Genomic DNA, 14,468 nt, shown 5'->3' with positions numbered 1-14,468 from the left:
TGCTTTCAAATTTTTTGTTGTATCCTATTGTATCTGTTCATTGAATGTTCTAACAGTGGATCATGTTGTATTTTGCTCAGTGAATGTCCTAGCTGTGGGTTAAATTGTATTCACTGCATTGTGTAATTCGCTTTGAGTCTGAGAGTCTCTCTACACAAGACTCCTTGGCATGTAGTCGTGAAGTGCTGGAGACGCAATGCTAGCCAAGAAGCATAGTTTAAAAGACACAGCCAGCAGAGATTGCATCTCAGAGGGTTTGTCAATTCACCTCCCCAAAGGCTCCGTCACTTTCCTCTCCAGTCTAAAAGTGTGGTATCACAACCAGAGGGCAGCTAGAAATGGAAATGGGCTGGATCTGCCCTCCAGAGCCAGGCTTGGATCTGGAGAGGTTATAATGGGCTGAAGTTTCCCAACTGGCATTTCACAACCCCTTCACACAGCTCCAGTGTATAGCAAAGCCTTTGCCCTGCTGCTGGCTTTGTCTTTTTAAACTACCCTTCCCAGTTAACATTGCATCTCGTGAAACATGTTCTTCACATGTCAGATGTCTCGTGTAAAGACACCCTCAGTGAGAAAAGTGGACTATAAATGAATAAAATAGCAGTAAGAACTGGGAGCTACAGAAATACTTTTGTGAGGACAATTGACTTGTGATCCGCAGAGATTAACAGAACGCTAAAGGTTAACTTGTGCTTCCCATGGAGAAAGCTGCCCAGATTATAAAACAGGATCTTATTAAAGGCAGACATGCAAGGAATAATGCTAAGGGCTTAACTCTGAAAGGATGCTCCCATCAGCACAACTCCTCGCTCTCTCCCCAGTGCAAGTATTTTGGCTATGTCTCTGTGATAGGTCCATTGCTTCCAACATAGACAAATAACACAATTACAAACTGCTAGAGGAGGATGCCTGCTGTTACTTTGCAAGAGTTACTGGTCTGAAGTAGCTCATATAGAATCATAGGGCTCATACAGAAATAGGGAAAGAGCTCTTTAGAATATGTATATGTTATGTGCCATCAAGTCACCGCCGATCTATGGTGACTTTATGAATGACCTCCAAAACATCCTATCATTAACAGACTTGCTCAGATCCTGCAAACCGGAGGGTGCAGCTTCTTTTATTAAGTCCAGCCATCTTGTTTTAGGTCTTCCTCTTTTCCTACTGCCTTCCATTTTTCCTAACATTATTGACGTTTCCAGAAAATCTTGTCTTCTCATGAAGTAACTAAAGTACGATAGCCTCAGTTTTGTCATTTTAGCTTTTAGGAAGAATTCAGGCTTGATTTGATCTCGTACGCACTTATTTGTCTTTTTGGCTGTCCATGGCATCCGCAACTCTCCTCCAGCACCACATTTCAAATGAATCAATTTTCTTTCTGTCAGTTTATATCGCTGTCCAACTTTCACAACTTTAGAGTATAGAAAACTCATAATGCTCCTATAGACTAGGTGTGTGTTTGTGTGTGCACACAGATAAAATTAAAGCTTTTCTCCAATTTTAATGTATTGATGCTATCAGAATCTTTGAAAGCTTTGAAAGAGCTTCAACAAAATTATATTTGAGTCTTTTATATTTGCAAGCCACCTGATGTATTTTTGAGTGGCACGAAGGGAAAAGGACTGATACAATATATTTAAAGCACCCCTCCACATCCAGAAAGACCCCTGGTCAGTATCCTGTGCAACTGTAGGGCTATTTTTGTTCATTTAACTCAGGATTTCATAACATTTCTATTTGAATGCACACCTCCTAAACCAAAATATACTAACAGCAAAACCCAACCCCCAAAGTTTTTCTTGTGAAACCCAGAAAAGTTAATGTTTAAATTTTTTTATACAATTTGGTAAGATCAGAAAGCAGAATTCTGCTCCAGTCAATCCAGTGCTGGTTCACTACCCAAGCCGCATATTTTTGTGAGGGGGTGGGGAGAAAATGGTGCCACTTTTGCATAGGCGCAAGGTGATCTGCAGTGGCAATGACAGTAACTTTTGGGTTCATCCTCTCCCTGGGGATCATGGGACAGCAATGCAAGCATTTTTGAAAGAAAGCACCACATCATCAAGACAGGGAGGCCTACGCTGTGAGTATTTTATGTCAAAGACAGAACAAGAATTGTTCCGATTAGGGAATATCACATTAACGGTTTCTATTGGCTCAGTCTCAACCAGAAAGGATGCTGCCTTTCCCAGAGGGAGGCAAGACAGCTGTGGGAAGTGCATCCCGATGTGCCCTGTGGGAGGCAGCAGATCCTGCAGTACATGAGATGGCAGAATACCTTGAGGAGGCCCTGAACAATCCCCTCTGGGGGGAAATGCTCTGTCCCCTCGACAGACACAACAGGAAGACAATTTGTGAGAGATAACAGTTCCAAAGGAGATTTTATATCCCGTTAGAAAAAATTGCCAGTCAAATAATTTCCAAGTACTACATTTATGTATAAAAGAAAGCAATATGTTAACAAGACCCTGCTTCTTTTACTCCCCCCACCCCCCTTTTTCAGGTCTGATATTTCAGGAGCATAAACTCTTTGGGCTGTATCCTGAAGATTTCCACAGAAGTAAACTGGTGGGTATTTCTTCTTCCAGCCTTTGACTCTTCCCACTTTCAGACTATTCCTGGGAGTGGGGCTGTCTACTGGAAACAGCATTTTAGAGGACATTTAGAGCTGCAGTGGAAAGGGGGGGGGTACAGCCAACAAGGCCCACTCAAGTGACGGAATTCCCTTCCATCTGTGGAAATTTTCTGTGGGATCCAAGCTCTTGCCTAGAATGTCACACAGCTGTCAATACAAATTCCTGACTGCAGATAACGGAAGCACTGAAGTGTGAAGCAAGGTGGTAGAATGATATAGGAACATGTATCTAAATACAAAACAGATAGTTACACCCTGCCCATTGAGTAAGTATTTGGAAATAATCATGGTATTATTTTTTTAAAATGCACAAACATACCAGAGGATAAATGTGATAGTTTAAATACAGGCATATCATTTCTGGCACAATATCTTTGCCAGCCTAATTAAAAAAACCTGTATTTCCACCTGTCATGAGGAAAATTTAAAGGCAGGAGAGGTGAATTAGCACAGCTATCTCTATACACTGGCACCCCTCTTACCCCATGAGTGAAAGATTCTGTGGTCTATCGACCAGAAACCCATTAAGATGGTAGATCCTTCCCGGTTTCTTCAGCAGATACAGAGAAACTGATTAAATGTCACTTTATGTCCAGGGTTGTGGAACCCATCATGGCAACCACTCTCCTTGGGGTTCAGCACTTCAAAGTGTTTGGTTCTGCAATGAAGAAATAGGGATGGAGTACAACCCCACAGAATGAGGACGAAGGGAACCCGAAGAGCCTTTTGTTTGTATCTGCAACAAAAAACTCCACATGACCCTCTTCATAGTCCAGGGACACCCGTATCTTTTGGGGAATGACATCAGACAAAATAATTGGCTGAGAGGAAGTCAATGCAGTCATCTTCCAGCATGGAGGATCATAATAACGGTCATACCTTTTTGCTGTCTTCACTATCCAGTATCCTTCATCAGGATTATGGGTGATATTTCCCTTTCTCTTGACAGACTCTCTAGCAACACCCACACCCCAGAGTGCCTGTCCATTCCCCACTTCCACTTCCCAGGAGTGTCTTCCTGAGGTGAATTTCTCACGGCCCAGCACACTCTGTAGGGTATCAAATCTAGCAGGGTTGTTGGGCAGGTATTGTCCTGTCTGTCCCCATGTCACACTCTTCAGATCCTTAGACAGAACGAGGTAGGGATGTGCTGTGTCTGGATCCAGAGTCACATTCACTGTGGGAAAGGGAAAGAAGAAGCTTCTTAGAGAATGCTGTCAGGGAAAGGTCACCATCAGCTGCTAAAGAGCAATCCAGAAAACCTCCTTAATGGAGGCTCCGAAAGTAGAAAAAGCACATAGGGACTAGTGAATGGGATATTTTGCAGCATACATCTCTAATACAGAGAGCAAACACAGAGTTGAATGAGGAAAGAGCAGCTTAGTCATTCCAGCTCCACATCAAAAGAAAGGCCCATGATCAGAACATCAAACATTTAGCACTTTAGAGTGGCCTGAGCATTTCAGATAATATGTTAGTAATCTTTCCTTCTGGACTGCAGAGCAGGCTGACAGCAACAGCCATATTTTGTAGCTGAGGAAGTTGCTAAAGGAAGAACGGTTTGCCAAGAACCATCCTGAGCAGGAGAATTCACAACTCATCCCACAGTCTCAGAATCCAAGTAGACACAACACTGAAATCCAGAATGAGTCTATTAGAGACACTTTTCTGAAGGAAAGGAGCCAGAGTTCCCTCCCCTTTGGACTGAGGCTGTATCATAGAGGCACGTAGCTGTTAGTGCAAGTGAGATGTTCCCCATTCAAACTGTCCCCGCTTGAGCTATTATTTACCCCTCTGATCAAATATGTGGGCACCATGTATCTCAGAGGGGCCAGCAGGGTTGAGAAAACAGGATAATGGAGGAGGCAGAAAGAAGAGTTAAGCCCACTCTTCCCTACCATCCTCCCAGTCATAACCTATCCACCTGTCACAGCTGCTCTTTACCTTTGAAAACCCCACAAGAAATCTCTTCTTTGACCCTCAGCCACTACACTAGATCTCATCTACCTCCCAGCCCCTCCAATTACCCACCCCATTCCTTCGTTCCTGGATAGTCTAGTTCCTGTTCAAGTCTTGTGGCAGGGAAAACTGTCTCTCCAATTGAACTGAGGCCTCCGCCCAATGCAGTGTGACTGAATATTCAATAAGAGTTCAACAGTTTTCTCTTATGAGGAGTTGCCCAATTCTTAGTTTCAGGTAGAGGATTACCTTTTCTCCACGCCTGAACCAGTGCATCCTTAAGAGAGACTGTTATGGAAAGAAAAAATAAAATATATTCAGAATTATGAAAAAAATGAAGCACTCCCCAGCTCCTCTTCCCTGGATAGTGTAGTTATTGTTCAAGTTCATGGCAGGGAAAACTCCCTCTCTTGTTGAGCTGAGGCATCTGTCTAATGCAGCATGCCTGAATATTTGAAAAAGAGGTTTCAGTTGAACCTAAATTTCTTATGAGGAGCTGCCATCTCCTTAGTTTCCAGGAACACAGTTACCTTTTCTCAGCACCTGCAGTGCTTCCTTCAGAGACTCTGTTATGTGGGGAAAAAACATAAAATATACAGAGTTATAAAGAAAAAAAGGAAGTGAGGTTACTCAGACGTCATCCATGTAGCAACATATCACTTCACATACCAGATCAAAATTGCTCTCACTTGGGTGCCATTTTCAGTTGCTAAGGCAACACAAAACTCCACCATGGCCCTTGCCTTGGAGAGACAGTTTGGAACTCTAAGAAGGACTTCGTACCCTTCACAAAGTATTGAGTGCCTGGTGGGTTTCCTGATGCTTAATAACCTCTGAATGCACCTTACAACTATCTAGGCAATGTAGGAGTATAACATTTCTTCCCAACTGCCCAGCGAGATTCTCTCACTGGCACACAGCCCTGGCCAGGAGACTGGGGTAGAAAGCTGTTAACTATTTCTCTCCAACCACTGAGTCACTAGAGTCACCCTTTGGTAGCTTGCCACCACCCCTGGATATCTGCCTGCATGCTGCGGAATTCCCCTTACTAGCAACAGCCTAGGGATACAGCTGCCCCAAGGTTTACTTTCAGTAGCACGAGCTAGAGGTCAGAGGCAGTTTGTTAGGAATAAAGTTAATCCATCTGAACTAATTTTATCACTACACAGCACAACTCCAGAGTAAACACAGTAGAGAACTAGGATACCGGCTAAGAAATAAAAAGCATGGGGAAAAGGTTGCTTAGGTAAATGCAGACTGGAGATGACAGGAGGAGGTGGGATTCTATGCGCACGCGCACAAAAGAGGCAGTGCCTTTTCAGGCTCTTCCCCACATGTGCCAAAGAGCCATTACCCAATGCAAGCTTGTGATCTGGGTGTCAAAAGACTGCCAAACCCAGATTGCCCAATAGTAGCAGCATATCAGAAGGATGTCGATGTTTTTTCTCCAGGCTGTAGAATCAGCCATCCAGGATGGAATGGCCAGGGCTCTTCCAGTGAGGCTCCACCAGCCGACTTTATCATGCTACAATGTCAAGCTCTATTTGCCCATCTGCGCCTCAATCTAGGAAAGTAGGGCCTCAGCATTGTTGCCTAGGGTTACCTTAGCAACCCAGAAGTCCCATGAAGTTGTCTCATGAGATCTTGTGCCAAAGCACTCCCTCCACCCACAATACATGTGCTTGTAAACCCATCACTACCCATGACAACTTCCATTGTCTTTCCTCCCGTGACACTATGGAGCAGGGGTGTCCAAACTACAGCCAAATGCCCAAATGGCCCCCAAGCTTCCCGCTGCCCCATCCTGGGGACCAGCAGCCCTCACTGGTGCCACCCCAACCTAAGTGACAACACCCAGATTTTCCCTGCATGGAGCCTCCTTCCCCCGCAGTGCTGATCCTAGCAGATTTTTCAATGGGGCCCATATGTCTGAATGTCTCTAATAGAAAGTTTACAGGAGGTACAAAAAAGAACTTACTTTCTGAAAAGAAGAAAGTATTTGTTAAAGTGCTCCAGATTTTGACTCAGCCCTAGTTCAGGAATCCTGACTAACCAGGAGCAGAAAGAAACTCTCCGAAAAGAAACTCACAAGTAGCCTAGAAGGAGATCATTTGAAGATCTATATTCTGCCCACTCAGTACCTTCACATTCTTCCAGAGCCTTCTGTAACCCAGCAGTTTGCTCCCAGCAAATCCTGATAGTCTGTTCCAGTCTTGGAGGAAGTTCCAATCGCTGCCTTTTTGGCTTCTTCTCATATCTGGAGGGCACAAGAGTGAAGCCTGAATGGGCCTTTATGCTAAAGCAGATCCATTCACAAAAAAATGCACCCCCGTGACTCACTTAAAGGCTGGAGCTCTTCAAATAAATTTCTATCTTCTGGTGAGGAAACCCTCCTCTGGAGTATTCCACCCCCTTAGGACTGAAAGGGATTCTAGTGAAAGGAAAGGCTGTCTGTGCACAGACTCTGGGGCATGAGATAGAGTCACATACCTGCTCAATATAGTTTTGGGATCCTGGAAGAGAGAGGGAGAGAAATGGGTCTCAGCTTCACAGAGAACTGACAGGGCTTCTTTGATCCATTCTTCCTCCCCCTCCCCTGCTTCTAGGAGAACCAACTAACATTTCCCAGATCAGAACTTCTTCACTCCTATTCTGATTAACTGCAGCCTTTCCCATGGCAAGAATTTCAATTTCTCACCTGCATAAATTTGTTTTCAGGCTGCTGCAATTTCCCCTCCATCTCTTTGATCAGGTGATTTAGATCAGAGATTTCCTCAGATAATCTGGAGAGGTTTTCTTTGTCCTTCTCCATCTCTTCTTCCAGCTCTTTCAGCTGAGACAGTCTCAGGTGCTCTTGTTGTTCAAGAAAATTGTGCATCCTTTGAAAGGCTGACTTGGTCTTCTGTTTCTCTTCTTCCAATTGTGCCTATAAGAAGCACACAGAAATGGGGTGGTGGGGGGATCCCAAAACTGGAACAGTAAATTAATCTGACATATAACCAACTACGAGAAAGAGGACACCTCCCACTGAATTCTTAGCTGCTATCCTTTCAAGACAGACACACACACTGGATCTGATTCAATCCATTTGACTTTTTCAGAAACAATCTACTGTTTACTCATTGGAAATGGGGGTGTCAAATAAAATAAAAATGTCTTTGAGAGTTGCATGGAAATTGCCAGCAACTACCAAGGAATTTCCGACTGGTGCTGTCCCGGTGTCTGATGATTGTGACTCTCTCTCTCCTACATGGCAAAAGGAATATAGATATTTGGTCTTGTTTCTTGACAGCTTCGGCCAACTAGCTAGCAAGAATGGAGGGAAATGCCCAACCTTCAGCTAAAGGTCAGTCATGGGCCTTTCTGTGTGAAGGAATAGCAGTTTTTAGGTGAGGGGAGACAGACAGGCTATGTTGGCAAGTTGGCTGAAGCAGAATCTCTCCATCTTGCTGGGAAACTGATGTGGGGGAGGCAATCTGCTGCCCTGTGGGAGTGCCTCTATAGGTAGAATCCTCTGCTCTACTTGCCCATTTGAAAATAAAGCAAATACTACACAAATCTCCTTTTCAGTGTTCTTGCTGCACTGTTAATGTTTTGCTTAATTCGTAACTTGAACTTGATAGAATACACTTCATGTTATCTACATAGAATATTCTTCATATCATTACCAGTATTACCTGTAATAACCACTGGGAACTTTGTTCACTGAAGTGCCATCTGTTTCCCATTGTCTCTTAATTTCCACAAACATCTCCCCCAACAGGATCATACCGGATCCAGTCAATTAAATCATCTTTTGGTAACTAAGCCCAAATAATGTGAGTATTTTCCCTGAAACCTTTAATCTTAGGTCTCAGCAGAACCGTCAAGGACAGAGGAGAACTGCTGAGGACATGGAGTTTAGAAGATGAAATGAATAAAAACAAACTTTATTTTAAGAAACATGTTGAATTCAACACACACCATAAACCTAACTTCTCTGCTTCTTATCACGAATATCATCCTTTCCTTGACACCTGTAAAAACCCTAACTAGCTCCACCTAAAAAGATCTAAAACAAACTGCCTTTCTTTCTTAGCCTCCCTCCATATCTCCCTCTCAATACATCCTCTCATCTGTTTAGAACACTTCACTCCCAGCTCTCTCTCTCTCTCTCTCGTTGGTTCTCTCTTTCTCTCCAAGTTATTCTACTCCACTTTGCATGCATGCGCGTGCACGCACACACCCCTTCCCCCCTTGCAGCCAATATTCTTACCTTTTAAACCACCTGTCAAGAACTATGTACACAATTAGAACCTTTCCAACCTTATCTGCCAATCCTATATGCATTATGTTGCATCCAACCCCAACACACGACACTTGACACTTACCAAAAATTTCTGGCTTCTCTGGTTCTCCGCCACTTTCTGTTCCAGAAGCTTTTCTCTCTCTTGCTCCAGAGACTGAAGCTGAACCAGGACCTCTTTCTGCAGAAACACAAAAGGCTGTTGCTCTGGGGAAGTCCCAACACTCGCCATAAATGTCTGCATAAAGCCATACCTGATTTGAATATGAAGGAATGAAAGCAGCTTGGCTTTTAGGGCTTCTTGTAATTTGTTAAAAAATCTTGAGGAAAAACAAGAGGCTTCTCTGTGACTCCTCACCCTTGAATTGGTGATATTATGAAAACATGTAACAAGAACATTAATGAAAAGCCACATCTCAGATATGCTGAGTTAAGAGATGGAGCCATGAGACAAATTTAAAGAAAGCTGCCATCTGTATCTTATTCTAGCCTTGGCTCAATCTTCTGGTCAATAACCAAAGCCAGAAGGCGGACAATAGAGAACAAGAGACAGTTCCCAAACGTGATATGGCAGAAAAGGAGGGTGGAGGGGGTTCTATGCGCACAGCCCAATGGATGCCCAGGCAGTATCTGTTGAGGGCTGATATGGGGAAGGATGGATTGGGCTTTGCACACTCAGCAGATCTCTAGCTCCAGCACCAAGTACTGCAGACTTTCTGAGCATGGTGTGCCTGCCATCTCTGCTGCTCTTTTCTGCTGATACCATGGAAAAGATTGGGAAGGAATACAGGGGGTTGAGGGGAGTGAGGCAAAGGAAAGAAAGACAGGTGGGAGAGGATCACCTTGCGTTTGTGAGTGGAAAAGGGGAAAGGACTTTTTCCTGCCTTCTGCCCCATCTCCTCTGTCAACCTTGTGCACATGCGGCCCATGTGAAGTATGGGCAATCTGCCTGCATGTGACATGGCACTTACGTAAGCGCATGCATGTATGAGTGTGTGTGTATACACAATTGCTCAAATATGGAGGGGAGTGTAGAGATGTGCAGAGCATCTCTGTGGTTTCAGGACTGAACACACTGCATCCTTTCCAGAGGGGTGGGGACAAAATGGTAGGAAACAGCCTCTCTTCCATCTGTTTCCAAGTGAATTAGTATCAAGACATTCTAATGTTCTAAATGTTCTAGAATGTTCTAAACTGTTTTTACAGTTCCAGATAGCCATCCAGTGTAACCCTTTCCTACCTTATACTCTAGGAAAGCCTCCTCTATAGGGAGGACTCTGTGATTTCGGTGCTCCATGGATCTGTCACACACCATACAGATGGGGGCTTGATCATCATTGCAGAAGAGTTTCAGGGGCTCCTGGTGCCGCTCGCACATTCTCCACTTCCCCTCTGCTTCTTTTCCTTGCTGAAGTTTCTTGACAAGTTCCACAAGGTTTGCCAGCTGCCAGTTTGGCCTGAGAGTTTTTTGCTGGAACATTTCTCTGCACTGAGGGCAAGAAGCTCCTGTGTCCATCTCCTCCCAGCACTGGGTGATGCAGGCCTGGCAGAAATTGTGCCCACATTCAACTGTCACTGGCTCTTTGAAGTGTTCCAGGCACACGGAACAAGTTGTTTCCTCACAGAACTGCTTGACAATACTTTCGGCTGCCATTGCTTCTTCTTTCTCCCTGAAATGTAAAGACAACCTTAATGTTATTTTGATTTCCAACAGGGCCTGTGGTTTTCTTTGACTGCAAGTGCATCAGGATAAAGTTTCTTTGGGGGGATGAAGGACAACACTCACTAAGCAGTAATCTGTAGGAAGACAAAAGGCATGAGGAGAAACTGCCCGTGACTGAAGTGAAATTCAGAACAAGTGGTTGTTGTGAGGTGTGTGGAGGTCTCATGGGAGCCAGATGTCATCACCATGCTTCCAACTGGAAGCAAACACTATTGGGCTGAAAGTGGTTCCTCTCCCGCTGGGCCGAAGCCACCCCGTCCATGCCAGACTATAAAGGCGCAAGAGAAGCCCCAGAGGAAGGAAAGCTTCAGTGCCAGAGTGGTGCAGCAGAAAGGGCTGAGGGCAAAACTAGCCTTGGGGGAGATCCCTGCGGATGTGTTGGGCACTACTTACTGAACCCTGGTCACCTCTTCCTCCTCCTCACCATAAATAGAGACGTATAAGCCTGCATAAAGCTTGGGATTTTTGAGTCATCTTCAGAGGCCTGCCATAAGTGCTCCTGCCATTTGAGGCTAGATGGGTGGCAACCCATGGCAGGGCCTTTTCAGTTGTGGCACTGAATCTTTGGAATTCCCTCCTATGGGAGATTCCCGTGTGACTCCTATCGTCACCGTCTTCCAGCAGTGAGTGAAGACTTTTCTGTTTCATTAGGTGTACCTCCAGGAAACTTTTACAGTGTATGTTTGTTTATGTAATTCTAGGTAGTGTGTAATTCTAATGGAGGTATATTTTTGTCCCGTCAAGCTTATATCGATTCATGAAACTAATGCAGGGTTTCCAGGGATAATACTGCATTTACTCATAAGGAAGACAACCCTGAATGTAGGACGATTTGTTATACATATAAGATGACAGAATTTGAAACGACCGCTCCTAAAAAGATAGTTGTATAAACAAAGTTTTTATTACATAGTAATCAATGTACCACAAATAATATACACTGCTGAAGAAAATAATTACTTTCATTTTTTAGCATTGTAACTGCACAAAGAGTATCGGATCATACTGTTTCCAATTAGAAGAGACTGGCTCACCATCTCTACATCTCCCCAGTCTAACTGCAACACTGGACTCTGGCAAATTGATCCCTGAGAATGTGCAGGAATGTTAATAAACATTCCTTTTCCACACTGTGACACTGAGAGATCTCTGTCTTTTGGTGCTACACCTCTGAAGATGCCAGCCACGGCTGCTGGCGAAACGTCAGGAACTACAATGCCAAGACCACGGCAATACAGCCCGGAAAACCCACAACAACCAATGTTAATAAAACTGATCACCCAATAGTTAATCTTAGGTCATTCATTAAGCCCCTTTTCTATGGCAGAAAGAACTACGGGACATCTAAATGGTCCTCTGCAAACTAGCTATCTCTAGCTAAACATAAAAATCAGTTGAACTCTTTCATGACAGAAGGGTTGACACTTGCTAAAAGCCCAACCAGAGTGAACCCCGGTCTCCTAAATCCTAGGTCTGACACTCTAACCAGTACAGTGGACAGACTCTGTGGCATCACTTCCCCCACTGAGCTCCCTCCCCTCTGCGAACTCCTCCTTCCTCAGGCTCTGCTCCAGATCTCCAGGATTTTCTCAGCTGGAAGTTGGCACCCAATGCCGTAATTGCAGAGCAGCTGCAAACCTACCTTGGAAAGGAACTGAATCAGTGCAGGTAATGTACTGATTCAGATCGACCCAGCTCAGGAGAGCCCCTGCTCAGCGATAAGAGGCATCCCAGCAGCGTGCAGTAGCAGGTTCAATCCTCACCACCTCTCAGGCGAAAAGCAGGCCCAGGAAGCCCCTTGCCAAAGAACCAGGCTGCTTCCCGAGCCCTTCAGGGCTAGACGGATCAGCAGTCTGCCTTGGTATTAGGCAGTTTGACGTATTCAGGTTAAGCCAAGGGGGGGGGGGGGGTTCCTTCCAAAAGCCATGCAAGAGCTCTACCCTTTCTCTGTATCTGAAGTCAAATCACTCGCGAACAATCTTGGCTTTTGCCCCCGCCCCATCCCAATCTTCCCTTGTCCTGTGCAGCGGATATAAGCTCGTGTGAACGCTGAACGCCTTTTCATCACCACCTTTTCCCAGCGACGGTGGCTCGGCTACATCCTGTAGCCTCGAAACGGGAGGAGGGTGTTAATGAAAGGTTCAGCACACTGAAAATAATCTTTCGATCTACTTATTCAGACTTCCCGCTCCACTGGACAACTTGAATGGAAAAAAGGAACGAGGAAAGCTTTGCGCGCTGCCCGTTCACCTTCAGTCCCATCGCGCCCGCTCCGTTGCTCCCAATTAAACGAAAGACATACCTTATTGAGCGTTGTTCCCAAAAGTTATTGTTTTTTAAAGCCTTCCGAAATTAGGTTCTTTGCAGATGTCTGGTGCTCCCGCGTTGAAGTTGTTAGCAGGAAGAGGATTTCTTCCCTCCAAGCAACAGGAGAGGTGGGAGGAGGAGGATTAAGCTTCCTCTTTCGCTTCCCCTGTTTACAAATAGCCGTCGACAGAAACGAAACCGAAGGACCTTCGGTTTTCGACTGACTGGGGGAGGCGCAGTGGGAATGACGGCCGCTGCCTTTGGACTGTTAAAATATTATCCATACGCGCATATTACGTCTTTGCTTTCCGTGTGTGTCGGTGGGTATTTATTTTGAGCTTTTACATGTATGATTCTCCAACATTTTACCCTCACACACAGTGAGATAGACTGGCTCGCCGTTGCAATTATGTTTCATGGCAAAGGGGAAATCTGACCTTTGGGCCTCCCCATATCAACAATAAGCCCTCTTCCACACCGGTAGGAAGCTGCATGGGTGGTTCACAGAAAAAAATCCAGAAACAACCGTCCAGCAGTAGAGTTTTTTTTTTTTAAAGGATTCACCAAAAGGAGAAAATTTCCAAGAGTGGGAGCAGGTGTGGCTGCAGATTTTTTTTTTGGCAGCCTCTTTCAACATGCTGTACTGTAATTTTTGTGTGTGTGCGTGTGAATACTTATTCTGTTTTTCAGCTTCTTTAAAAAACTTTTGCTTATGATTTCACTTTTGAGTTGTTGGTAGCTGGTTGTCACACAGTTGACAGGCCAGCCTGCAAGAACGGCCTCTTTGGTGGTTGGGACTGTAAGGCATTATACCCTGCTGAGGGTCCTTCTATCCCCAAACCCTGCCCTCGCCTGGCTTCTCCCCCAAATCTCGAGGAATTTTCGGACCTAGAGTTGGCAACTGTAGTTGTGGCATATGGTTGCATCCATTGTTTGGTGCTCTCCTCTCCCCTCATCTATTTTACATCATGGTGTTTATGGGTGGGCCTGGTTGCTGCTCTAAAAGAGCCTGATGCGGCCTCCGGAGCTAGGTAAGTGGTAAACCACCCAACAGATGTGATTTTTGAAGAAATTCCTGTGCCCACCACCAGTCCAAAACCTGGCTTCAAACCTGTTTTGAGTTTGTGATTTGCTGTGAACAAATCCTAGCAAGTCACATCTATCCTCTTGTTCCCTGATATTTTTCAAACAACGGAACATCAAGGACAAATAGCTTACCTCATGGTTGTGCTGCTGTTGTCTAGCTTAAGGCTCATCCTTGGCAGATTTCTTACGGCTGGGTTAAGGCTTATCTATGTCGTTTTTAAAAAGGACAAGCATGAGCTTTTGCGACTCATTTGGGATTCACTTTACAAAATCCTTTTATTTGGGGCCAAAGAATATTGCTTTATTTTATATCAATCCTAAGGAAGTATTATAACCTTTCTGTTCTCACAAGGGCCATCAGGGTGTCTAAAACAAATTAAAATCACATTTTAAAACCATTAAAACTCACCAACCCACCCAACACATCACTCAAACTAGAGCTAAAATTCAAACCTATTTGATAACAAAATGTA

General features: G+C 44.6%; 1 protein-coding gene across 1 annotated transcript; it reads right to left on the bottom strand.

The window, feature by feature from the left end:
* Positions 1 to 1,532: 1,532 nt before the first annotated feature.
* On the bottom strand, positions 1,533 to 13,020 carry LOC129328867 (zinc finger protein RFP-like). Its single transcript, XM_054978178.1, has 9 exons — positions 12,905 to 13,020; positions 10,120 to 10,549; positions 8,965 to 9,060; positions 7,293 to 7,520; positions 7,085 to 7,107; positions 6,736 to 6,851; positions 5,125 to 5,160; positions 4,844 to 4,882; positions 1,533 to 3,812 (listed from the first exon to the last, which is right to left on the bottom strand). Exons 2-9 carry the CDS (start codon positions 10,531 to 10,533, stop codon positions 3,271 to 3,273), a joined length of 1,494 nt encoding a protein of 497 aa, XP_054834153.1. The 5' UTR covers positions 10,534 to 10,549; positions 12,905 to 13,020; the 3' UTR covers positions 1,533 to 3,270.
* Positions 13,021 to 14,468: the final 1,448 nt, after the last annotated feature.

This window comes from Eublepharis macularius, chromosome 4, assembly GCF_028583425.1.
Source record: "Eublepharis macularius isolate TG4126 chromosome 4, MPM_Emac_v1.0, whole genome shotgun sequence".
NCBI lineage: Eukaryota > Metazoa > Chordata > Lepidosauria > Squamata > Eublepharidae > Eublepharis > Eublepharis macularius.
This window is presented reverse-complemented; position numbering and strand designations above follow the sequence as displayed.